This window comes from Armigeres subalbatus, chromosome 1 (assembly GCF_024139115.2).
Source record: "Armigeres subalbatus isolate Guangzhou_Male chromosome 1, GZ_Asu_2, whole genome shotgun sequence".
Lineage (NCBI taxonomy): Eukaryota > Metazoa > Arthropoda > Insecta > Diptera > Culicidae > Armigeres > Armigeres subalbatus.
The window spans coordinates 211,951,708-211,979,063 of record NC_085139.1 but is presented as its reverse complement, the minus strand read 5'-3'; the positions used below and the strand labels follow the sequence as shown (position 1 = coordinate 211,979,063).

Here is a 27,356-nt window from a genome sequence, read left to right as displayed (position 1 = left end):
GATGATGTGGTGAATAGCGATTTGACTTGCAGAGCAATGGTTTCCTCATGAGTATACCTTCTTCTTCTTCTTCTTCTTCTTATTGGCATTACATCCCCACACTGGGGCAGAGCCGCCTCGCAGCTTAGTGTTCATTAAGCTCTTCCACAGTTATTAACTGCGAGGTTTCTAAGCCAGGTTACCATTTTTGCATTCGTATATCATGAGGCTAGCACGATGATACTTTTATGCCCAGGGAAGTCGAGACAATTTCCAATCTGAAAATTGCCTAGACCGGCACCGGGAATCGAACCCAGCCACCCTCAGCATGGTCTTGCTTTGTAGCTGCGCGTCTTACCGCACGGCTAAGGAGGGCCCTATGAGTATACCTACTGAATGTGAATATGAAACCCATTGCACACGTGGTACAAGATTTGATAGTCTTAAATAAGCTTACTCGCTGTGGTGCAGGTTGCGGTTCGTGGACAATCATACAGAAACGCAATATCGCCAAACATTTCACCCGGCACACGAACGCCGCACGGTACATCGACATGCTGCTTATAAACCTATAAATACGAAGGAATTTACATTTCATTGATCGTTTGAACCAATTTCCAAAATTACCGGATCCCATTGCAGTCGGCTAACGGTGATTTCCCCATTCAACACAAAATAAACCGAAATGGGTAGGTTTCCTTCACGCAGCACAGTTCGTCCGGCATTGTAATACCGATAACCGGCGCAATTAGCCAACTTTTCTCGGGTTTCCATCGGAAAGCGGGACAAACATTCCAACCGGCGGAACACTTCCGCCAGTTTGTCTGTCTGCTCTGCGGTTCGACTTGACGCAGGTTGGTTCAAAATCATTTTATCCTAAGGGAGCGGATTTTATCTTGAATAAACAGGTTTTTTAAACAAAAATCAATGGTCAAATTCCTACGAAAATAGTGAGCAATCCTTTTCGACCCTTCCGTCGCACAATGATAGCAATATTACGCCGGGCATTATCCCCGAGTTCCTGATCTTCGAGCTCCGACAACCAGAAGTTATTGGCTATTACGGCACGAACCAGACTACGGAAACGGAAACGCATCAATGCACGCCTCTGTTGCTTTTCTAACTGAAAAAATTAAAATTGTTTCATGAAAACTCAAATAGGAATAATCCAAAAGTAAAGTAATTACATCCGCTTTTTTCTTTGAAGCCATTTTGTTATTTTTTATGTTCTCTTTATTTTGAATGCAGGGAAATTTCTGAGCATGCTTCAATCCTACTTCAACCAGGAACAACTTTGTCAGCCTACCTTGACCAATATTTTCACGCGTTTTCCTATGCGTATCATTTTTACACGTGTTTTAATTTTTGATTTGATTTTTTGATTTTTGACCTGATTTGAGCCTGCTAAAATAAAAATTTGTTTGAATTTGTTTGAAAAGTCCACTTCACATTTTGAAAAGAAAGCAGTTGAGACTAGCAACCCTATAAGCAGAGACCAGCGGAGTGAAAAACCGTCGGAATGGCAACGTATGAAAATGCATGAAATCGCGAAAATGATAATGGCAGCACTTGAACTTTTTGCTTGCTTCTTATGGGTGCAAAAAGTAAACAAGTCGAAATGGAACCGCTTTTGACGGTTCGATTGGAAACAAGATGGCGTCTTTGCCGATAGATGAGCGAAGATAAATCCTCTGTCTCCAAACGAACTGTCATACGTGTCTCCAAACGAGCATGACGTCACAATTTCAATGGAAACGTTAAGGGCTGTGACGTCATATGCGCGTGTGCACGGGCAAAAAAATCGACTCAGCCATGCTTTCGCTCATCTATAGATTCTACTATCTATAGTTGAGACCATGTAAAATCGGAAAGTTCAATCCTGATTTCCTACGAACTTCAAGTGATTCAAGCGCAACCAGTGGACTGGACGGTTATTTCCCTAAATAGAAATAGGGTTTTCATTAAAACAATTAAGAATTCTGCAATTTGGCGAACTTCTTTGGCATGTAATTTTGACTCTATCTCTGCCTTGAAACAATAGAGGTAAAGGAGGTAATAAACTATGGATGAAGAATGTCGCTGTCGTCACTGGTGTTACATCTTTTGCTAGCGAGGATAGGTCACTAAATGTCAACGAAGAAAAAATCAGTACATTTTGACAGTTGTGTATCCAACATGTTTGGGAACCAGAACAAAGGGAACAGCAACGACAATCTTTCTCTCGGTTTATTACCACTATTCTTGAAACCTTTGAAAAGATTGCTATTCATCAAAACGAAACTGCATATCTGGCAATCCTGCGTCTTACTTTCAAGCTTTCATCACTGAAGCAGCTTTTATCTTCTGCAAAGCTTTTATCTTTTTATTTTATGGTTTTCTGTTTCCAGAACCAACCACTTGCTCGCGCGGCGCTGCCCCTAGCGCTACCAGCTACGAGCATCGTATCCAAGCACGCTTGTCGGCAGGCAGCGTGGATGCCTACTCGATTGTTTCAAACTGTCAGTCACGTGTTCCCAGCCGTTTGTTGTGAGTCGTCGCTTGTTAGTTTCCATTTTTTTAATCCGATGTGAACGGAATGTCCTCGTTTGGTGAATCGAGCAAAAATATCTATCCGACGCTACTGACCGAGTGCCACTTGGAGGGTCTCAAACGGGAACTTTTCCTACGCGAACGGATTGTTATTTTCATACAAACCACGGAATTGTGGAACCAAATCAAGCACTACTCTTTGGAGTTCCACGAACGTTACATAGAAAGTGGGAGCAATCCTGAAGTATTGCTCGGGCCACTGATTGTGACACTACGCGTTAACTACGAAACATTGAAAAAGTTTGGTAAGTAATAAATTTAATAATATTACCATTCTAAAAATTAAGCGTTTATATTATTTTAACAGACACCAAACTACTAAAAGACTTCGTCGGCGAGCCAATCTACTACGAGAAAGCATTCCGTGAGGTGACACTCAGCATCGTCAATTCGTTCTTCGAGCAACTGGAGGTGTCCTTCAGAGTTCGTTTGGAGCAGATTCACTGTCGGCTGCGAACGAAACTTCCACTGGAAGATCGCTATCTCTTCCAAACGCAACCCAATAACGTGTCGGTCGGGTTGACAACGTTCCGGTGCGTTATACAAGGGTACAGCTCGGTTCAGAAATACATGTGAGTATATTTATAAAATGTTTCTACGAAAGCATTACTTCTTTTGGTATGTTAATAATGTATGGTTTTTTTAAACATACATCTACTCAGGCAATACAACTACCACTCGAAAATTTGTGATGGATTAAATAATAGATTCCGTTTTTGTCTGCTTGGCGTATTCACCAAAAGTAAGCAAGCCGTCTGGTGGCATAATTTTGGTTAGACCTTCAATATGTAAATCTTCATTTACAATATTGACAATCTACCACAACGATAAATGTGCCCAACGACAACATAATAGGCTAAGGTTTGGTCCATATACCCTACTAACAAGGTGGCCAGTGGATAACTGAAATGCCTGGTTTTCCCGATTTTCTCCCGATACTTTGGAAAATTTCCTGTACAAAAAAATATACCATCGTCGGGGGTGACAATGAGTCACTGTTTCAAGTACTTAGAATGCTTGTAGAATGTATTGAATGTATCTGAGGGCAAGAAGACTAAAATATAAGAGACCTTTTTGAACGATTTTGCTATCCGACCTCCAGGCTGCCGGTGAGAGTGATGACCCATTGTCATATATAGGGTAAATTACTACACATAGACCGATTCCCGGCCCACTGTACAGAAAACTATTGATTTATACTGTTTGAAAACCGTAGGTTTATCCCATTTATCTAGCACAATATGTACTCTATATTATTCAACCATGTATTCTACTCCTGATTTATCAAAATAAGAATGTAGATTTCAAACTTTCGCCCTCCGTCGCAACACCACTTGTCGGAGGTAGTCTCGATACAATCATTGCTTAAAACTAAACAAACTAAACTTCGAGATGTAGAGAATCGACTGTAATACCATCTAGCATCACGTTGTCTTGGCGTGATACCTTCATATTTTTGTATACGTCGCGTTTTCTACCGTTTCGAGAGATTAAGAAATTAAGATTTTGACGAATTATTAGAAGGGTATTTTGAAGCGTTGGGTGGCAGGATTCGCATCGAACCTCTGTCCCTATTTTCTGAGACAGCCAGTTAGCTTCCTTCCCTAGTTCAGGAAAACTCAATCCTTTTTTCTGGAGGGTCTCAGGCCGGGCGAACATAAATCTGCTGGGTGGTCTCCTTTAAGGAGTGGCGCTTTAAGCCACCCATCTACGAACGGGAAGTTCGACAGGCTGGCGGGTTATACCCTCTTCGGCGGTGTCGGGGTTGATGAGTTCTTCATAATCGGTATATGAAAATTTATCTTGATTCTCGTCTTGAACCCTGAAACAAATTCAACTTTAAGTTTAACCCCACTTTGCAAGAAAAACCATTATACTTACTGCATAGTTCCTTTAATTTTTATGCAAAAATAAACTTTGGGTACGAACACTTGTTGTTGTTTTTGAAAATGAAACATGTTTGTTCAGTACAGTGTTGCGAGAATGCATTATTTTACTGAAAATTTGCATCGAAAATCAACAAGGTTGCCAGTGTGCCAGCGACCCGTTGCCAATTTTTATTTAAATCCACAATATACCGGGAATAGGGTAAGAAACACAGTTTAAAAAAAAAACTAAAAAAACTGTAATTTATTTATTTACTAGCTTTATGTACCCGGCCTTGCTCGGAATTGCCAGTTTTGTTTGCAGTTTTCTTTTACAATCGGAAAATGATAAAACCAATTGATCAACAGGGTAATTGTGTTTACTTATTCATACTGTATCATTTGATTAAAAGAAGGCTTTTAAGGAAACATTGACTGATTTTGAAGAAGGGATCTTGGGTTTGAAAGGTCTTATTCCGGGAAAACGTCTATTTCTAAAGAAGGAAAAACATTCATCGATGCCATATTCGGGCAACGCATATTTTTAAAGAAGGGATCACACCCATCATTGCCTTATTCCGGGCAAATGCCTACTTTTGAAGAAGCAATCACATCCACCATTCAGAAGGAAACACATTAATCATTGCTTTTCACTGGGCATACAATTATTCCGATGAACAACAATACCCAATCCCAATACCCCCCCCCCCCCACATCCCATTCCAAAAGTCCCTTCCAGCCTCTCTTTAATAGTTTCCTTTGGGTAGGGATTACGTGCTTACGTGTTTGGTTTGAATTGACCTATGCGATAAAAAGGTATACTAAACTGTTCGTTTAATGAATATACCCTCTCTCTCATTTAGCTATGGCACTCATACCCAGTCTGATATAGTCTTTCTTAGACAGATAATATGGGTTCCAAATTTGGATCGATAAATGGGTTCAGAAGTCATGCTGAATTGATCGATAACTAAACAATACCCCCTGTCCCACACCCTCCCCTTTTTTTAAAATTACTTAACCACATCCACTAAAATCGCTTCCTTAGGACAAACAATATTTGATACAAATTTGGTTCAAATCGGTCATGAGGCTCAGGATTTACATTGAGTTGATCGATTGCTAAACAATACCCCTCCCCCCATACCCTCCCTCTTTTGTAAAGAAAAACCCTCCTCCCACACCTCCCTTTTTTCCAAAGAGCATGCCTAACCCCCTATCGTCCCCTTCTTAAGATAAAGAATTTGTGTTCCAAATTTGGTCGAAATCGGCCAAGGGGTTCAGAGTTTACACTGCGTTGATCGATAATTAAGCAATACCCCTCCCCTCCATATCCTCCCCTTTTTCAAAGAGCATACTTAACCTCCCTATCGTTCCCTCTGTAAGATAAAGGATTTGTGTTTCAAATTCGGTTGAAATCGGCCAAGGGGTTCAGAATTTAAACTGAGCTGACCGATAACTTAGAAATACCCCTCCCCCACATCCCTTCCTTTTTCCAAAGAGCATGCTTAACCCCCGATCGTCCCCTTCTTAAGAGAAGGAAATTGTGTTCCAAATTTGGTCGAAATTGGCCAAGGGGTTCAGAATTTAAACTGCGTTGATCGATAACTAAGCAATATCCCTCCCCCCATACCCTCCCCCTTCTCCAAAGAGCATGCTCATCCCCCCTATCGTCCCATCCTTAAGATAAAGAATTTGTGTTCAAAATTTGGTTGAAATCAGCCAAGGGGTTCAGAATTTACACTGAGTTGATCGATAACTAAGCAATGCCCCCCCCCCCACGCCCTCCCCCTTCTCCAAAGAGCATGCTTAACCCCCTCTCGTCCCCTTTTTAAGATAAGGAACTTGTGTTCCAAATTTGGTCGAATTCGGCCAAGGGGTTCAGAATTTAAACTGCGTAGATCGATAATTGAAAAATACCCCTCCCCCCAAACCCTCCCCCTTTTCCAAAATGCATGCTCGACCCGTCCCCTCCTTAAGATAAAGAATTTGTGTTCTAAATTTGGTTGAAATCGGCCAAGGGGTTCAGAATTTACACTGAGTTGACCGATAACTAAGCAATACCCCTCCCCCCACCCTCCCCCTTTTCCAAAGAGCATGCCTAACCCCCCTATCGTCGTCTCCTCAAGATAAAGAATGTGTGTTCCAAATTTGGTTAAAATCGGTAAATGGGTTCAGAAGTTATGCTGGAACATACATACAAACATACATACAAACATACATACAAACATACATACAAACATACAAACATTGAGTTTTATATATATAGATTTATTTATTTATTTATTTATTTATTTATTTATTTATTTATTTATTTATTTATTTATTTATTTATTTATTTATTTATTTATTTATTTATTTATTTATTTATTTATTTATTTATTTATTTATTTATTTATTTATTTATTTATTTATTTATTTATTTATTTATTTATTTATTTATTTATTTATTTATTTATTTATTTATTTATTTATTTATTTATTTATTTATTGATTTATTTATTTATTTATTTATTTATTTATTTATTTATTTATTTATTTATTTATTTATTTATTTATTTATTTATTTATTTATTTATTTATTTATTTATTTATTTATTTATTTATTTATTTATTTATTTATTTATTTATTTATTTATTTATTCATTCATTTATTTATTTATTCAATTATTTCTTTATTTCTCTATTTCTTTATTTATTTATTCAGACCACCATCCTTAACTTTAAACTAAAAAGCCGCACCGACTGATTTAAATTAATTTAATCCTATTCTTAAAAACTACTCTACTAATGTTGAAGTCAAACTCTTCACAAACTTCATTAAAACGTCTACAGCATGAGTATAAGGGATTGTAGTGCCCGTACTGCGTGTGGTGGCTAGGGACCCATAGCATTTGTTGATTCCAAAGTCGACGAGAGATGGCATGCAGCATAACATGTTCTAGAATGCTGCTAGAGATGATGTTGCACGTGAGGACATCGAATATAAACAGCCTTTACAGCATCACCTTTCGTGCTGATAGTGATTGTATTCCGATCAGCGTGCATCTTTGGTCATATGGGGGTAAATTGATACGGTCGTTCCACGTAAGGCGGCGCAAGGCATAATTAACAAACTATTTTTGTAACTTTTCGATACGACCCGAGTGAGTTGCATGATAAGGGGCCAGATCTGAACACTGTACTCGAGAACACTGCGGACCAAACAGCAATACAGCGACTTGAGCGTGTGAACGTCGTTGAAAAAGGTTGTGATACATGTGGAGCTTACTATCGAGAATAACGCCGAGGTTCTTGATTGACAATACCCACTCAAGCATTACATCATGCAAACGATAGTCGAATAGTCATTTCACACCATTTCGATACATATTCGATATATTTTCAAGCCATCCGCGTAAAAAAGCTTGCTTGACTCAAGTTGTCACATAGGTCTTGATGAAGAGAATGAAAATGAGGGGACCTAGATGGCTTCCTTGTGGTGCTCCTGAGGGAATATCAAAAGCATCAGATATTGAGTCTTGTATTTTAACGAAAGCTCTGCGAGATGATAAACATGATGTTTACCAGCGAACAATCCAAGTAGATGGTTCTAGAAGGTCCTAGACGACTTAATTTATCAATTGCAAACTTATGGGGCACTTTGTCAAAAGCCTTGGAAAATCAATATAGATGGCGTCGACTTCATTCCGATCCTCCAGTTTGTTGATAATCGAATTTGTGTAAGTCATTAGATTGGACAGCACTTACCATTTTTTAACGAAGCTATGTTGATGCTCAGATATGGTTTACACAGAATACTATGTAGTTGCCTCTCGAAGACTTTGGCTTGGTAATTTAGGATTGAAATCGGACGGTAGGTTTTTACGTTTTGTGTATTTCCAGACATATGAATAGGTTTGATAGATGCAATCTTCCAAGTGCAGTGAGTGGCAGAGTTAGTGATTCGGCACAATATTTGATATGTGCAATGTATTGCTGTTGAACAAGATGAGGCTCGGCATCATGCACGGAGTGGAAGAAATCAGCGAAAAGATTTGCAGCCTCGATCGGTGTGCTGGAGATTTGTGAGCGGTACGTCAAACTAGCGGGAACCGTGGTTGCGCTCTTTCTCTTATTAATGTAGGACCAAACAGCTGAGGGGTTGTGCCTGAGCCCTGAAGTTTGACTGAAGACTTTCAACATACCCCCAAGCGTTCGTGTTGCACTCGTTCATAATCCTCTTCGATATTTTTCAAGTTGTTCATGTTTTCTGAACTTTTGTCACGGAAGTAGCGTTTCCTGCTTTTTCGCAGACGGTTGCGAAGGTTACGGAGCTCAGGTGTCCACCAAGGTTGATTGAAGCGATGAGAAGAACGTCGTACTTTGGAAGGAACATTTTCCCAGATGATTTGTTCGATGTTGTTGTAGAAGACGGTAACGGAGTCGTTTATTGAGGAATTATCCAGTAACCTGATTCCTGTCTATAGAAGCGATAATCACAGCGATTGAGGTAGTAATCTTCATCAAGCATAGTAGTTGAACCTTCTTCGTGAAAACTAGCGTCCACAGCTCAAATAACGGCTTGTGGTATGCGTCAACTTTTAAAATAGCAGATGGTGGGTGACTCGAAGAGATTGATGATACATGGATGCATGGATCACTTAGGAACACCAAGTCACTTGGAACTTGGCATAATCCAGTTTACAATGTTCTGAAAATTCAGATGTGAATACCCGGAACAGGTGGTTTAATACCCGGAACATAACTTGGATTAAACCAAATAATCCAGTTGATAACATTGGTTCCAGGGCAAGTCCTTGTTCGGTTGAGGCGTTGATTGGCAATTATCCTTTAATATCCTCATCATAATTCCACACAATATTTGGTAGATTATAATCCTTGAAGCATATGATAACGTCACGGCAATTAGCTTGATTTTGAATTTGGGTTAAATTTGGGATTCTACGTGACTGGAATTATTTTCAGGGCAGCTGTTTGGATTCAGCAAACAAATGAAGATAGATGCGTAGGACAATACGAACATCAGTTTGTTCGAGGCTGTCGCAATCTACAAGGGTCATCGCTTTAAATTTCAACTCGGACTTTACACCTCCAAGAATAGTGCACTTCAAACAAAACTTTGCGGCATAATTTTCATGTAAGCAATTATACTGCAACTGCAAAATTAAATGCAGAATAGTGATTTCTGCCGGAAAAATCATACTTTTTCTTATTACAGTGAACTTTTCATTTACTCGATATTGAAGGGACCATCGAAATGATGAACACATTTATATTTTTTTTCGCCATTTTGCCGAATGCCGTTTGGCCAAATAGTTAAAATTGTTTCCTTGTCAAGTGTAGGAAGCAGTGAGATGTTTGAACTGAACAGTGAAACATGTGAACAGATAAGTGAGAAGATTCTAAGTGAGATGTTTGAATTGAACAGTGAAACATGTGAACAGATAAGTGAGAAGATTCTAAGTGATTACAGGACAGTAAGAAGTGAGAACTGTGAAATGGAAGTGAGTACTTAGTTGTGACATGTATGCAGTAACAAATGAGAAGTGAGTATTGGGAAGAGAGAAATGAGAAGTAAGAAGTAAGATGCGATAGATGAGAAGTAAGAAAAGTATGAAGTGAGTAGCAAGGAAAACAGAAGCAATAAGTGAAGAATTATAATTGGGTTGTTATAAGTGAGATGTTGAGAAAGTAAAAAGTGAGTGGTGAGATATGACAGAAAGAAGAAGCAAAAAAGGAGGTGCAAGTAAGTAGGAAGAAGAAAGAAAAACAAAGAAGAAGAAATGAAAAGACCGAAAGAAGGTAGCTTGAAAGAAGGAAGTAAACAAAAGAAAGTAAAAAGAAGAAGGAATAAAGAAATATAAATAAGGGCAAGGGTAAAGGAAGAAGGAAGAGGGAATAAGGTTTCTCTTAATCTTTATTTAGGAGACTTTCAGCCCAAAGCTGGCTCGTCTGCGGAAGAGGGAATAAGGTAAAAGAAAGAAGGAAATATCTAAAGAAAGCAGAAGGAAGAAAAAGAAAGCGGAAAGAAAAATGAAGGAAATTTGAAAGAATAAGTATTAATTTCGCAATTCCAATTCTCACAATTTCACATCTCATTTCTCATCAGTCACATCCCATTTCTCACTTCTAAGTTCTCAGTTCTCACTTTTTATTTCTCACTCTCCAGTTATTACTTCTCACCCCTCACTCCTCACGTTTCGTCTATCACTTCTTACTGCTCACTACTCACTTCTCGTTTCTCAATTCTCACCTCTTACTTTTCACATCTTACGTCTTATTTCTTACTTCTCACTTTTTTTTCCTCACTTTTCATTTCTCACATCTCGCTTCGAATTTCTCATTTATCTGTTTTCACTTCTCTCTTCTCACTCACTTCTCTCTCCATTCTCAATTCCCACTTTTCAATTCATACTTCCAAATTATTCATACTATTAAGAAGAAGGAATAAAGCGAAAGAAGTAGAAGGAAGAAAGGAGAAAGTAGAATAAATATGGAAAATGGCAAAGGAAAAGCAAAAAGAAAGAAAGTAACGAGGAGGAATAACGAAGAATAAAGAAGGAAATAAGTTAAGGAAGAATTAAAAAGAAGGAAGAAAAGAGCAAAAATAGTAAAAAAGAAAATTAAGAGAAATGTGGAATAATTTCACAATTTTCAATTCCCACATCTCACTCCTTACCAGTCACATCCCACTTCTCACTCCTCGCTCCACAGTTCTCAGTTCTCACTTATAACTTTTCACTTCTCATTTCTTACCTCTCATTTCCCTTCCTCACTTTCAGTTCTCACCTCTCACCCTTCACTCTGCACATTTCACTTTTGACGTAAACTACGTCTAAGGGGAAGACTCGGATACAGGGTGACAAATGAAAATTTTCAAATTCGAGACCGTCACGAAATCATGTAAGATTTCAAACGTTAATAGCTCCTTTATCTTTCAATGGATTTTCGAGATTTTATTATCCATCGAATCGGAAACTCTCCAGCAATTTTTTAAGCCCATTGGATCTATTGATTATCAACGTAAAAACATTGAAAATTCTAATTCTTTACCAACCCAGTAAAATTTCAGAGTTTCGTTACGACCGCCGGCTGCGGTTGGTTCTTACGCTCTACTTTTGTGCGGTGATTCGCACAAAAAGTAGGCTACGATAGAACCAGAGCAATGACCACGGTTGGAGCAAAAAAGTAGTGTTTATGCTGGACATGTTCATGTAAGCAAGAGGTGATTATTAAAATTGATAATCAATTTTATACAAGGTTATCCTACTATTTAGGCAGCACCACTTAAAATAACACTTCAAAAGCATTTAATCGCCATTTCATAGGCAATTAACTATGAGATGTATTAATCACTCTAAGTCGAATAACATTCGGAGAAAGGCATCATCTCCACTGCAGAATAATAAATTTGGGGTTTTTAAATGAAAATTTTAAATTGTCATATCCAACCATTTTCATATAGTAAGTTACGTCAATTTTGATCGAAACATAAATGGATTTGGTGTGCGATCGAACATGATTTACGGAAAAACTACACATTACACGCGGCAAAACGTTTACCAAAACGAACCTCGCTACCTTCCGACCCCATATATCCAACATCCCATTAGGCTAGATGTACCAGTTGTGGCTATAGCACCAGTTGTCGCACTAGTGCTTTATATGCCAAATGGCCAATCAAATCACCCCAAACCAAGCTCATATCGATGAAGCATATTCATATGATACGATATCACCTTTGATTTCCTCCAAAACAAGCAAAGCATAATTGTAAAAATTGATTTTGCTTAATTTTAGACGTCCTTTGCACCAGTTGTCGCACTAGTGGTCCCAATTTGGACAGTCCCATAAGAAAACAATGGGATTTGCCAAATAAGGAACCAAAATTAAGAATAGTGCCATAACTGGTGCATGCATTCCTATTATGGATTAATCAATTTTGACGATAATAACAAATTTTATTGCGGTTTTCATAGCTGTTTTAAGGAGCAGGAAGTAAAACCTTTCGCTTGATATATAAAGTCCACCCACATGCCTTTTACTTATTTTTGTAAAAATAGTTGTTCTTAGGTATGGCGACAATTGGTACACCCACCCTAGTTGTAATTTGACTAAGGGATCGTTCAAAAATTACGTCCAAGGTTTGAAGGTGGGAGGGAGGGTGATTTCGAATTTCTGACAGTTTGTGACAGGGGAGAAGGGGGAATATCGTCTTGTGATACGTCCAACAAGAAAAACTACCTAATAACATTTTAAAAACAATTTGATTAGCTTAAACATATTTTAATTTGCTATTAAAAGAGATAATTCTCACTAAATTTCTTGTAAAAGTTGTGTACAAAGAAGACGAATCGTTACATTTTATTCAGTTGAACGTACAGGGGGAGGGAGGGTCAGTGATTTGTGACAGATTATGACAAGAGGGGGGGGAGGGGGTTGAAAATGCCGAAAAACGACGGACGTAATTTTGAACGATCCTAAGCACGCACGCGCGGTTTGAAATTTGTATGAGAATTACTATGCAAACAGTCATTTTTTGGAAAACCGTTTTGCAACGTGGCTCATTAATATCTAAAAATATATGAGAACGTTGACAACATAGAAAATTTAGCAAGTGAATGAATCGTCTTTGCGAAACAATTTGCTGCTTGCAAGAAAAATTATTAAGGAAATACTAAATCGTGGAAAATTTAATTGAGCACGTAAAAGAATAACATATCAATAATGAGCATTTTTCTTCTTTTTCTTCTTCTTATTGGCATTACATCCCCACACTGGGACAGAGCCGCCTCGCAGTTTAGTGTTCATTAAGCACTTCCTCAGTTATTAACTGCGAGGTTTCTAAGCCAGGTTACCATTTTTGCATTCGTATATCATGAGGCTAACACGATGATACTTTTATGCCCAGGGAAGTCGATAGAATTTCCAATCCGAAAATTGCCTAGACCGGCACATTGAATCGAACCCAGCCACCCTCAGCATGGCCTTGCTTTGTAGCCGCACGGCTAAGGAGGGCCCTTCAGCATGAGCATTTTTTTTCTTTATAACTTTGCTTACGAAAATCCGATCGGTTCGCAACAACAACCGTCTTACAGATTTAGAAATATTCTACGAAGTCTTCGGGTTGATTATATTTAGGGGGAGATCCTCAAGTTCCGGACACATAAGCCATTTAACAATAAAAAACTCTAACTATCCGGATTATGTTTCTTTTTATACCTTACCAGCAGAACGTACCCTGCGTTGCTCGGGTTTTTATGTTTAATGTCATTTTCTGCGTTGATTGCGACGCCGTACTCTAGATAATTTTTCGAGCGATCGCATTAGGTTTTATCCAAACTCGCCCTAATATTGTGTTATGACAATTTTCCCAACTTTTCCTTTAAAATTTACTAACCTTTTACATATAGAAACACAGCTGATCCCAATACAAATCGATAAGTGAGAAAATCTCGCAAATCGGTCATCCTATTCATGAGTTATATTGTCTTAAAGGAAAAATAGATAGAAGAAAGATACACAAAATATGACCATTGACCATTGATAATTCATACAAACTAGGGGAAGTGCACCGGTTTTGGCCAACTTAGGGCCTATTTTGGTCAACCCTGAAAAATACATATTTTCCAAAATAATCGATCAGTTGAAAGCAGCGTTGAAGTGTGAGGGATATATCTCTTGTTGGAACTAATAAAACCCTTGCGAATTGCTTTATTATTGGAGTTATTCGCAAAATTGGCCAAATTAGGTACATGGCCAAATCCGGTACAGTTCCCTATATTTGGTCATTTGAACACGTTTTGCGCCGATGAATTTTGGTGAAAATTTCACGGTTCAGAAAAATGTCTCCTAGTACTGGACACTATTGCATCATGTTCAAATGTGACTAAGTTCCTGTTACATGAGTAAAGACATCATTCAGAATAGTCATATTTTTCACGAGCTTTAAGTTGTAAATACTAAAAATTGTTAGTGGAGCTTATTTGACTCTTCAGCTAAATTTTTTACATCCTAATCCAAATTCCCACCATTTTCAATGTCCTCTCCAATTTTTGTTTCTGCTCATTTCTGTGGCTTTCTCTGCAAGAAGAAAAAATTGAATTAAAGTAAGTGTAATAAAACAGGTGTGAAGAATTTTTATTCAACTTCAAATTTTGTACAAAGTTTATAACATGAAGATCTGATATTCCTTGCCGTTAGAAGCCTTTTCAGCAGCTTACTTTTGTACTTAATGAAGATGAAGGAGGGACCTCTGCAAGTAGTATCGTTTTAAGAAATGTCCGATATTGGGAGGTGTCCGGAGCTGGGGGATCTCCACCTAAATAGTTAATGATCCGCCTCACGAAACGATCTTCCACAGACGGGATTTCTATAGTAATTTCCATACAAACTTCAAACGACTCGTACTCAGTTTAATTATAACCAATTCAGTTGAAAATTTAGGAGGTTCATCAAAACAGCAAATGTTATCGTTCAAGCATAGATGAGCGCAAAAGTCAAAATTTCAATCCCTCTAGTATCTAACAAAAATAATTATCTTAAGATCTGTTTTACGTAGTTTACGTCGGACGGTCGTATCTTGTATATAACCCTTCTGATTTTTGCAAATTAGTTAAAATGGCGCCACTCAAAAAACAACGCCGCAATTTATTTTTGCAAACGTCTCGCGTTTGGCGGGACGCTGCATTTTTCAACTTCGTTGTACAAATTTATTCCAATTCATACAGCCTTACAAATATTTTTCCAATTTTTTTGGCCCAAAATCTACGCGAAATGCACTTTTGGAAGATCCACTTTCAAGCCAGTGTCGCAATCCAGATAGGGGTCCCGCGTTTCACAGGATGCTTGCTGGTCACATTGACAAGCACCTGAAAAATCCTCAACTTTCTCATCGGACGAAAAATTACTCGTAATCGTACAGTCAACGATAAGTCGTGCGATTAAACGCTACTACGAACCTCTGAACTACGAACGGAAAGAAAAATGCGGTCAGAATGGTTGTGCTATTGGGGTGCATGGGGGAGGGGGGTTGCTCGATGTGTGACAAGACAATCCATACAAAATTATCAAATGATTCATACAAATAGTGTGATATAGTGGGGATGGGTGTTGGAAATGGCCAATTTTTGCGTTACGTAATTAATTCTTCCCTTAGCGATCAGGATCAAAAAAGTGTCATAAAAGGGTTCAAGCGGAATCCAAATGCTTCGGTCAGGGATGTGGCCAAAAGTCAGGAGTCAAGGACCGAGAAGGACTTCATACGTACAAAGTGCAGAAGGCTACCAATAATCGTGACCTTCGGCAAAAGACGCTGGGAAAGTCACGGGCCCAGTAACTGTACACCCAAAAGCTGACGAATCCACATTGTCTCATCATGGATGATGTGCACTTAGGTCATGGCGGACATGCGGCAGCTTCCTGATCGCTTCTACACCTCGAAGTTCAAGTTTAATGTTTCGAAGGAAGTAAAGAAACAGTCTGTTTCAAACAGAACATGATTTGGGCGATGTGGCAAATGGAGTGCGCTGTTCGTGACTACCGGGACTATATACAAAAAAAATACTTGGAAGAGTGCCTAAAGGGGCATCTGCTTCCGCTATTGAAACAATACAAGTACCTTACAGTCTTCTACCACTATTCAAATGTTGCCATGGAGTGGTACGCACCCAAGGACACGAACCACCCACCTCTCAGTACCGAGGGTCGTGGGTTCGAGTCTCAACCAAGGGAAAAAGGCTACCTACAATACATTTTCAAATCAATATATTCCAAACAATGTAGGGGAACGGTTCGCCACTTCATCTCATAGCTCTTAAAGCTCGATCCACTTAGTATTTGGCCGTTTTTTTTCAATTACTGCGGCGCCTCTGGTGGCCGTACCGAGAAGTAAAGCACATCACATCGTTGCGGAAGGTTTGTTTAATTTATGGTGAAAGTTTCATCAGTATTGATGCTCACGTTCAAAAGTTATCGAAAATGGAACGCGAGAGATGGGAACAAATTTTGCACACTCATGTTGGAAATCCAACATGGTCAGGAGGAATGATTTCAAAGTATCTAAAATTACCGAAATTGACTGTAAAAACTGTCAAACATTATCGGGAAACACTATTGCTGGATCTCGTAGACCAAAACAATCGTAAAAGTGGAACATACGACCAGAAACTACAAGTGTAAGTCTGCAGAGCAGTTCGGAACCATTTTGGGATTTCCTTGCATGATTTAGCGAAAAAGTTCACTGCGCCGTACAGCATAGCTCAAATAATCTGTCAGCGTGAAGGTTTCAAGTCGTATGATGTCATGACGAAATACAATTGATGTATTTTGATGAGCAATGAAATTAATTTTAAAATTGACTTTCAATTCCCGGGACACAAGTTTTACCTTGCCAAACGGAAGGGAAATGCTCCAGGAAAATTCAAATTTGTATATGCAGGCAAGATTGCCCACAAATTGATGGTATGTCAAAGCATCTGCAGTTGTGGAAAGAAAACTAAAGTTTTCATCACTGGAGCGACCATAAATTGGCATATATACAAGGAGGAGTGTCTTCAGAAGTAATTTTTGCCATCCATTCAATCACACGACTGTCCGGTGTTGTTTTGGCCTGACTTAACAAGCTGCCATTACAGACGGGATGTAATGAAATGGTATGAACCAAATGATAATGACGTTATTAAAAAAACTATCAACCCACCAAAATGCCCAAATTTTCGTCCCAACGAAAAATATTAGGCAATTATCATAGGGAAACTTGAGAAATGGTGCAAAACAATCAGAAAACCCTCTTATATGGAGAAGTGGAATGAAAAAATGACAGATTAAGTTGACCGTTCTACTGTGCAAAAAATAACTAGTGGTATCGAGAGAAAAGGCCGAGAACTCATCCGAAATGCCAATGAATCATTTTTCGATATTTTTTCCTTCAAAGTTTATTAAATTCCCTGTATAATAAAACCTGGCCCACTTTTTTATGAACTTTTTCGGCAAAGAAATGTCTAATTTCATGCGGCCATATTCTAAGTGGATCAAGCTTTATTTCCATCCCATCAAAAACAAAGCAATGGAAATGAATTTGGTGTGTTTATTATTTTTGTGATTTTTTTCAGCAGTGAGCACGCATGTTGACAAAAAGAAGCGACGAATTTGGTGCCGTATTTCTTCGTTTAGCGATGAGATTGATATATGTACAGTGAGATGAAGATCGGAACAGATCCCCTACATATACACATATGAGTTTTCAGAACATTTATTTGTTTAGCTTTTTTGTTGAGAAATGTTTTTGCTTTTCTCGTACAACAAAGTCGTACCGAGAGGCTATAGGATTACTCCAAAAAATAACTTTTGATAGAAGACTCTGAGACCCATAGTGTTGTAGACCGATCGACTCAGCTCGACGAACTGAGGTTATGTCTGTATGTGTGTGTATGTGTACAAGTTTTGTGGACACACTTTTTGGAACTTAGCATTACCCGATTTACTCGCAACAAATTGCATTCGATCCCATTGTTTGCTTTGGAAAATTGGCTTGATCGGACTTTGCATTTCGGAATTATTGAAAAATTATTGTTTTTTTTTTCAAAGGTTACTCCTTGGAAAAAAATTCAAAACAAAAAAATATTTTTTCAAGGATAGTGGCAATGCATATTAATTAATACAAACACATACAAAATGATGAAAAAATATCATGTATTCCCCTAAAGTGCTGTTTCACCTTTCTTGGTGCACGAGAAAGGTATCTTCGCCGTTAGGTGGACTAATCTGGTTTTTTTTTTCGACAAATGATAAAATTTTCCAAGAAAAAATAAACTGCGATGTTATCCTGCAGAACCGCATTTCTGAATAATTTGTCATAAGCCTTTATTTAAATAAAAAAAATCACACAATAGTGAACTTCCCCTACGAGACGAGCCAGCTTTGGGCTGAAAGTCTCGCTAATAAAGACATAAATTTTTTTTCCCTAACTCGATGTTCTTTAACTCATTATTCTCCTTTACTCGATGAAATTCAAATACCCTTGATTCCAGCATACTGCGTTCTCTCCGTAAGACGATACCTCCTTTACTCGATATTCTATAAGTCGAAGAAAATTGTCCAATGCATTTTTACATGGCTAAGACGATGTGTTCAGAAATGGTTCACAAGTACAATATAGGTACACAGTGTCGGGCCATTTGTTCACCCAACCAGCGGATGGCAGATTTTAATACAGTTCTGCATAAGAACCTTACAGAAACTGTATAATAATTGGGCATATACAATTTTGGAAGATTTTAATACAATTATTGTATTAAAATAATACAGATTTGTATTATTTTAATACAATATTTGTATAAAAAGCTTACAGAATTGTATATGCCCAGATTTTATACAATAATTGTCAGATTTGTTTTTTGGGTGTTTGAACTTAGTTTGATCGAATGCCATTTAGCCGAATAGTTGAAAATTTACTTAGATTGTAAGTAGTGAAAAGAGAAAAGTTTGAGTATGAAATAAGTAGTGAGAAGTAAAAAGTAAGAAGTGAGAAGTAAAAAGTGAAATGTAGGAAGTAAGAAGGGAAAAGCAAGAAGTGAGAAGTGAAAAGTGAGAATAAAAAAATCAGAAGGGTTATATACAAGATACGACCGTCCGACGTAAACTACGTAAAACAGATCTTAAGATAATTATTTTTGTTAGATACTAGAGGGATTGAAATTTTGACTTTTGCGCTCATCTATGCTTGAACGATAACATTTGCTGTTTTGATGAACCTCCTAAATTTTCAACTGAATTGGTTATAATTAAACTGAGTACGAGTCGTTTGAAGTTTGTATGGAAATTACTATAGAAATCCCGTCTGTGGAAGATCGTTTCGTGAGGCGGATCATTAACTATTTAGGTGGAGATCCCCCAGCTCCGGACACCTCCCAATATCGGACATTTCTTAAAACGATACTACTTGCAGAGGTCCCTCCTTCATCTTATTAAGTACAAAAGTAAGCTGCTGAAAAGGCTTCTAACGGCAAGGAATATCAGATCTTCACGTTATAAACTTTGTACAAAATTTGAAGTTGAATAAAAATTCTTCACACCTGTTTTATCACACTTACTTTAATTCAATTGTTTCTTCTTGCAGAGAAAGCCACAGAAATGAGCAGAAACAAAAATTGGAGAGGACATTGAAAAAGGTGGGAATTCGGATTAGGATGTAAAAAATTTAGCTGAAGAGTCAAATAAGCTCCACTAACAATTTTTAGTATTTACAACTTAAAGCTCGTGAAAAATATTACTATTCTGAATGATGTCTTTACTCATGTAACAGGAACTTAGTCACATTTGAACATGATGCAATAGTGTCCAGTACTAGGAGACATTTTTCTGAACCGTGAAATTTTTCACCAAAATTCATCGGCGCAAAACGTGTTCAAATGACCAAATATAGGGGAACTGTACCGGATTTGGCCATGTACCTAATTTGGCCAATTTTGCGAATAACTCCAATAATAAAGCAATTCGCAAGGGTTTTATTAGTTCCAACAAGAGATATATCCCTCACGCCTCAACGCTGCTTTCAACTGATCGATTATTTTGGAAAAATATGTATTTTTCAGGGTTGAACAAATTAGGCCCTAAGTTGGCCAAAACCGGTGCACTTCCCCTAGTTTGTATGAATTATCAATGGTCAATGGTCATATTTTGTGTATCTTTCTTCTATCTATTTTTCCTTTAAGACAATATAACTCATGAATAGGATGACCGATTTGCGAGATTTTCTCACTTATCGATTTGTATTGGGATCAGCTGTGTTTCTATATGTAAAAGGTTAGTAAATTTTAAAGGAAAAGTTGGGAAAATTGTCATAACACAATATTAGGGCGAGTTTGGATAAAACCTAATGCGATCGCTCGAAAAATTATCTAGAGTACGGCGTCGCAATCAACGCAGAAAATAACATTAAACGCAAAACCCGAGCAACGCAGGGTACGTTCTGCTGGTATGGTATAAAAAGAAACATAATCCGGATAGTTAGAGTTTTTTATTGTTAAATGGCTTATGTGTCCGGAACTTGAGGATCTCCCCCTAAATATAATCAACCCGAAGACTTCGTAGAATATTTCTAAATCTGTAAGACGGTTGTTGTTGCGAACCGATCGGATTTTCGTAAGCAAAGTTATAAAGAAAATAAAAATGCTCATGCTGAAGGGCCCTCCTTAGCCGTGCGGCTACAAAGCAAGCCCATGCTGAGGGTGGCTGGGTTCGATTCAATGTGCCGGTCTAGGCAATTTTCGGATTGGAAATTCTATCGACTTCCCTGGGCATAAAAGTATCATCGTGTTAGCCTCATGATATACGAATGCAAAAATGGTAACCTGGCTTAGAAACCTCGCAGTTAATAACTGAGGAAGTGCTTCCCAGTCAACATTTTTATACCTATTGCTATTGATATAGGTCATCATATACACATAAGATATTATGTATATAATGCACCGAATCGCTATATACCTACTAAAGTGGAGGCCATATACGGGCTAAATAACGACTTTCTCGAGTTTTCATGAACATTTATACGACTTAGTAAATATTTGGAAAAATAAATGGTAACAACCCTGTCTCGAACATTTGACCTCTGGAACTAAAGGCTGATGCTCTATCTTTGCGCTACTCAGCAACTCTTGAAAAGCAGCCAAATTATGACAATCTTTATCCAGATGGCGATTTATTATTGACAAGTGAGCTTCAGTGTACGATATGAACTACATTGATACGATTCGGATGCCTTGTTGTTGTGCGTACAAATGTAACTTGAATCGTATATGATAACAACTTATGATTATCCTGATAATGTTCGTACATAACAACGATTGCGCATCATTCCAAACGATTCAACCCACGTATAAACGATTATGAAATGTCAACATCAGTCTTTCATCGTGTTTACTCTCGTACTGTGTTTACAACTGAATTACATTTTAGTTATTCGATAAATTGTTAGTGCAGATATTGAGCGATACTGGTTGGCAGTGAAAAAGTACACCGGCAATAATTGGAATTTTGGCAGATCGGATGGAATGAAGTAAGTAATTTTGGAATTAATTTAATCGGTAAGATTCAGTGGCTCAGTGCTCAACGCGCAGAAGGTGGAAGCTATACAAGTGAAACGCACATTGGTATATGATTTGCATGACAATATTTGTACACATAAACGATATTTCCGATTTGATCCGGTAAAATTGATATTGTTTATATAGGTTTATGACTTCCATAAATGCAATCGTAAATATTGCTTACATTGGTATCATATACAATAATATTCATATTTTAGCCATCTTTATAGGCAGTCATATACGAATGTGAAAGAAAATAGCAATATATGCGATACAATTTATCATTTCATATACGACATGTGGTTTACTGGGTAATGAACACTAAACTGCGAGGCGGCTCTGTCCCAGTGTGGGGATGTAATGCCAATAAGAAGAAGAAAAAGAAGTAAAATGCTCATTATTGATATGTTATTCTTTTACGTGCTCAATTAAATTTTCCACGATTTAGTATTTCTTTAATAATTTTTCTTGCAAGCAGCAAATTGTTTCGCAAAGACGATTCATTCACTTGCTAAATTTTCTATGTTGTCAACGTTCTCATATATTAATTAATGAGCAACGTTGCAAAACGGTTTTCCAAAAAATGACTGTTTGCATAGTAATTCTCATACAAATTTCAAACCGCGCGTGCGTGCTTAGGGATCGTTCAAAAATTACGTCCATCGTTTTTCGGCATTTTTAACCCTCCTCCCCCCTCTTGTCACAATCTGTCACAAATCACTGACCCCCTCCCCCCTGTACGTACAACTGAATGAAATATAATGATTCGTCTTCTTTGTACACAACTTTTACAAGAAATTTAGTGAGAATTAACTCGCTTAATAGCAAATTAAAATATTTTTTCAGCTAATCAAATTGTTTCTAAAATGTAATAAGGTATTTATTCTTGTTGGACGTAACACAAGACGAGACCCCCCCTCTCCCCCTGTCACAAACTGTCACAAATTCTAGAACCCCCTTCCCCCTCAAACCTTGGACGTAATTTTTGAACGATCCCTTAGTCAAATTACAACTAGGGTGGGTGTACCAATTGTCGCCATACCTAAGAACAACTATTTTTACAAAAATAAGTAAAAGGCATGTGGGTGGACTTTATATATCAAGCGAAAGGTTTTACTTCCTGCTCCTTAAAACAGCTATGAAAACCGCAATAAAATTTGTTATTATCGTCAAAATTGATTAATCCATAATAGGAATGCATGCACCGAGTTCAGTGCGAGATTTCTCTTGTTTCGGACAGCAGAACGATGGCACGATCGGACGAAATATTGTGTTCTGCTTTGCGCGGCCGGTAATAAAAATCAGTTCAGTCAGTGCGAGATTTCTCTTGTTTCGGACAGCAGAAGGATGGCGCGATCGGACGAAATATTGTGTTCTGCATTGCGCGGCCGGTAATAAAAATCAGTTCAGTGCGAGATTTCTCTTGTTTCGGACAGCAGAACGATGGCACGATCGGACGAAATATTGTGTTCTGCTTTGCGCGGCCGGTAATAAAAATCAGTTCAGTCAGTGCGAGATTTCTCTTGTTTCGGACAGCAGAACGATGGCGCGATCGGAAGAAATATTGTGTTCTGCTTTGCGCGGCCGGTAATAAAAATCAGTTCAGTGCGAGATTTCTCTTGTTTCGGACAGCAGAACGATGGCGCGATCGGACGAAATATTGTGTTCTGCTTTGCGCGGCCGGTAATAAAAATCAGTTCAGTGCGAGATTTCTCTTGTTTCGGACAGCAGAACGATGGCGCGATCGGACGAAATATTGTGTTCTGCTTTGCGCGGCCGGTAATAAAATCAGTTCAGTGCGAGGTTTCTCTTGCTTCGGACAGCAGAACGATGGCACGATCGGACGAAATATTGTGTTCTGCTTTGCGCGGCCGGTAATAAAAATCAGTTCAGTCAGTGCGAGATTTCTCTTGTTTCGGACAGCAGAACGATGGCGCGATCGGAAGAAATATTGTGTTCTGCTTTGCGCGGCCGGTAATAAAAATCAGTTCAGTGCGAGATTTCTCTTGTTTCGGACAGCAGAAGGATGGCGCGATCGGACGAAATATTGTGTTCTGCATTGCGCGGCCGGTAATAAAAATCAGTTCAGTGCGAGATTTCTCTTGTTTCGGACAGCAGAACGATGGCACGATCGGACGAAATATTGTGTTCTGCTTTGCGCGGCCGGTAATAAAAATCAGTTCAGTCAGTGCGAGATTTCTCTTGTTTCGGACAGCAGAACGATGGCGCGATCGGAAGAAATATTGTGTTCTGCTTTGCGCGGCCGGTAATAAAAATCAGTTCAGTGCGAGATTTCTCTTGTTTCGGACAGCAGAACGATGGCGCGATCGGACGAAATATTGTGTTCTGCTTTGCGCGGCCGGTAATAAAAATCAGTTCAGTGCGAGATTTCTCTTGTTTCGGACAGCAGAACGATGGCGCGATCGGACGAAATATTGTGTTCTGCTTTGCGCGGCCGGTAATAAAAATCAGTTCAGTGCGAGATTTCTCTTGTTTCGGACAGCAGAACGATGGCACGATCGGACGAAATATTGTGTTCTGCTTTGCGCGGCCGGTAATAAAAATCAGTTCAGTCAGTGCGAGATTTCTCTTGTTTCGGACAGCAGAACGATGGCGCGATCGGAAGAAATATTGTGTTCTGCTTTGCGCGGCCGGTAATAAAAATCAGTTCAGTGCGAGATTTCTCTTGTTTCGGACAGCAGAAGGATGGCGCGATCGGACGAAATATTGTGTTCTGCATTGCGCGGCCGGTAATAAAAATCAGTTCAGTGCGAGATTTCTCTTGTTTCGGACAGCAGAACGATGGCACGATCGGACGAAATATTGTGTTCTGCTTTGCGCGGCCGGTAATAAAATCAGTTCAGTCAGTGCGAGATTTCTCTTGTTTCGGACAGCAGAACGATGGCGCGATCGGAAGAAATATTGTGTTCTGCTTTGCGCGGCCGGTAATAAAAATCAGTTCAGTGCGAGATTTCTCTTGTTTCGGACAGCAGAAGGATGGCGCGATCGGACGAAATATTGTGTTCTGCATTGCGCGGCCGGTAATAAAAATCAGTTCAGTGCGAGATTTCTCTTGTTTCGGACAGCAGAACGATGGCACGATCGGACGAAATATTGTGTTCTGCTTTGCGCGGCCGGTAATAAAAATCAGTTCAGTCAGTGCGAGATTTCTCTTGTTTCGGACAGCAGAACGATGGCGCGATCGGAAGAAATATTGTGTTCTGCTTTGCGCGGCCGGTAATAAAAATCAGTTCAGTGCGAGATTTCTCTTGTTTCGGACAGCAGAACGATGGCGCGATCGGACGAAATATTGTGTTCTGCTTTGCGCGGCCGGTAATAAAAATCAGTTCAGTGCGAGATTTCTCTTGTTTCGGACAGCAGAACGATGGCGCGATCGGACGAAATATTGTGTTCTGCTTTGCGCGGCCGGTAATAAAAATCAGTTCAGTGCGAGATTTCTCTTGTTTCGGACAGCAGAAGGATGGCGCGATAGGCCGGTAGTTAGTTTGTACTACTTTTCGCGCCCGATTCATGGCTAGGTAAAATCACTGTGTATAAAGAATGACACGGTCGTATCGCTTATCAGAGTGAATCCAGATCCAACGATGCCTACCAATTAACTGATAATCCTTCCTGTGGTTTTTGTGGAGACGCAGAGGTAAACACGGTCTTCAAATAGCAAAACCACCTACTAATATTCCTTCCTTCTTCCTAACTGACTACAAGGACGTGGCCGGCGCCGTTATTGATCATTTGAATTTTAGAGTCACTGAAACTTGCACACTGAGAATGCTTGAACAATCCCAGTCAATCATTCAGTTGATTCTTTGTGCAATTTCACTGATTCTGGTCAATCACGGAGTAGCAACCATAGATATGTGTAGTCAGTCAAAGCTAAAGCTAAGCTAAGCTAATAGGAATGCATGCACCAGTTATGGCACTATTCTTAATTTTGGTTCCTTATTTGGCAAATCCCATTGTTTTCTTATGGGACTGTCCAAATTGGGACCACTAGTGCGACAACTGGTGCAAAGGACGTCTAAAATTAAGCAAAATCAATTTTTACAATTATGCTTTGCTTGTTTTGGAGGAAATCAAAGGTGATATCGTATCATATGAATATGCTTCATCGATATGAGCTTGGTTTGGGGTGATTTGATTGGCCATTTGGCATATAAAGCACTAGTGCGACAACTGGTGCTATAGCCACAACTGGTACATCTAGCCTAATGGGATGTTGGATATATGGGGTCGGAAGGTAGCGAGGTTCGTTTTGGTAAACGTTTTGCCGCGTGTAATGTGTAGTTTTTCCGTAAATCATGTTCGATCGCACACCAAATCCATTTATGTTTCGATCAAAATTGACGTAACTCACTATATGAAAATGGTTGGATATGACAATTTAAAATTTTCATTTAAAAACCCCAAATTTATTATTCTGCAGTGGAGATGATGCCTTTCTCCGAATGTTATTCGACTTAGAGTGATTAATACATCTCATAGTTAATTGCCTATGAAATGGCGATTAAATGCTTTTGAAGTGTTATTTTAAGGGGTGCTGCCTAAATAGTAGGATAACCTTGTATAAAATTGATTATCAATTTTAATAATCACCTCTTGCTTACATGAACATGTCCAGCATAAACACTACTTTTTTACTCCGACCGTGGTCATTGCTCTGGTTCTATCGTAGCCTACTTTTTGTGCGAATCACCGCACAAAAGTAGAGCGTAAGAACCAACCGCAGCCGGCGGTCGTAACGAAACTCTGAAATTTTACTAGGTTGGTAAAGAATTAGAATTTTCAATGTTTTTACGTTGATAATCAATAGATCCAATGGGCTTAAAAAATTGCTGGAGAGTTTCCGATTCGATTGATAATAAAATCTCGAAAATCCATTGAAAGATAAAGGAGCTATTAACGTTTGAAATCTTACATGATTTCGTGACGGTCTCGAATTTGAAAATTTTCATTTGTCACCCTGTATCCGAGTCTTCCCCTTAGACGTAGTTTACGTCAAAAACTGACAGCGGTTTAAGGTTCCCCCAAACATACGCGACAAGACAATCGCGACGCGATTCTATCGCTTGGCGACTGCGATTCTGTCGCCGTTGGTATGGAAGCGTCGCCGTCGCGGCGATGAAATCGCTTAGATCTGGGGGAGGCTTTAAACACGCAATGTTAACAATACACTCTTAGATACTTCTTGCCAAATTTTCAAGAGAAAATACCCAATTGGTAATTTTGTACAGCGATCTCCCGTGATGAAATTTGATGTGGGACACCTTTTATCTGTTAATACTTACAATTACGGAGACTTTTTGTGATTGATAAGCTAATATTTATAATACATATAACGTAAATGTTGAAAAACGTGTCCTATTCCTGCTGCTTGTTGAGATAGTAATGAATTTCTTTAAAAACAAATAATTGTTTAAAATGCCTCCTTTTGTATGATCGCACTTTCAAAGCAAATAAAACATCCTTTTCTGCTATTCTTTAGTCTTCAATCAATTTGGCTGTGCACGGCAGATTCCAATCGGGTGGCCATTGCCGGAGAAATCAAGCGGGCTCCCACGTGCGAAGATTGCGGTAATCCCATGCAGGAGAATCAACGGGCCCGTGCCGTATCAGACTTCTGCACCGTACGAGCGTTTTCCGTCGACTGTTTGCGGACGCGGTCCACTGTTGGACGAATCTACCAGAGCGTACTGGTACGGCTGGCGGACGATCTGTGCGAACCGCTGAAGCTCGGATACGAGTACGTCATCACCGGGGTATTCAATCCGCTGAATCAGTTCTTTGATGCGTGGGCTTTCGAAGAGCTGTAGAG

At 38.9% G+C, this 27,356-nt stretch overlaps 2 protein-coding genes across 2 annotated transcripts in view; one reads left to right on the top strand and one right to left on the bottom strand.

The window, feature by feature from the left end:
• LOC134205737 (uncharacterized) overlaps positions 1-1,286 on the bottom strand; it is a 65,559-nt gene extending 64,273 nt beyond the window's left edge. Inside the window, exons 1-4 of the mRNA XM_062681302.1 lie at positions 1,167-1,286; positions 923-1,102; positions 607-855; positions 437-548 (exon numbers count right to left, since the gene is read on the bottom strand). Of these exons, the coding sequence (XP_062537286.1) occupies positions 437-548; positions 607-855; positions 923-1,102; positions 1,167-1,190 (565 nt within the window). The 5' untranslated portion in view covers positions 1,191-1,286. The remainder of the gene's footprint in view (positions 1-436; positions 549-606; positions 856-922; positions 1,103-1,166) is intronic.
• Positions 1,287-2,473: 1,187 nt separating this feature from the next.
• On the top strand, positions 2,474-27,354 carry LOC134210580 (uncharacterized). The gene is made up of 3 exons (XM_062686672.1): positions 2,474-2,813; positions 2,876-3,140; positions 27,027-27,354. Exons 1-3 carry the CDS (start codon positions 2,555-2,557, stop codon positions 27,352-27,354), a joined length of 852 nt encoding a protein of 283 aa, XP_062542656.1. The 5' UTR covers positions 2,474-2,554.
• The last annotated feature ends 2 nt before the right edge of the window (positions 27,355-27,356 follow it).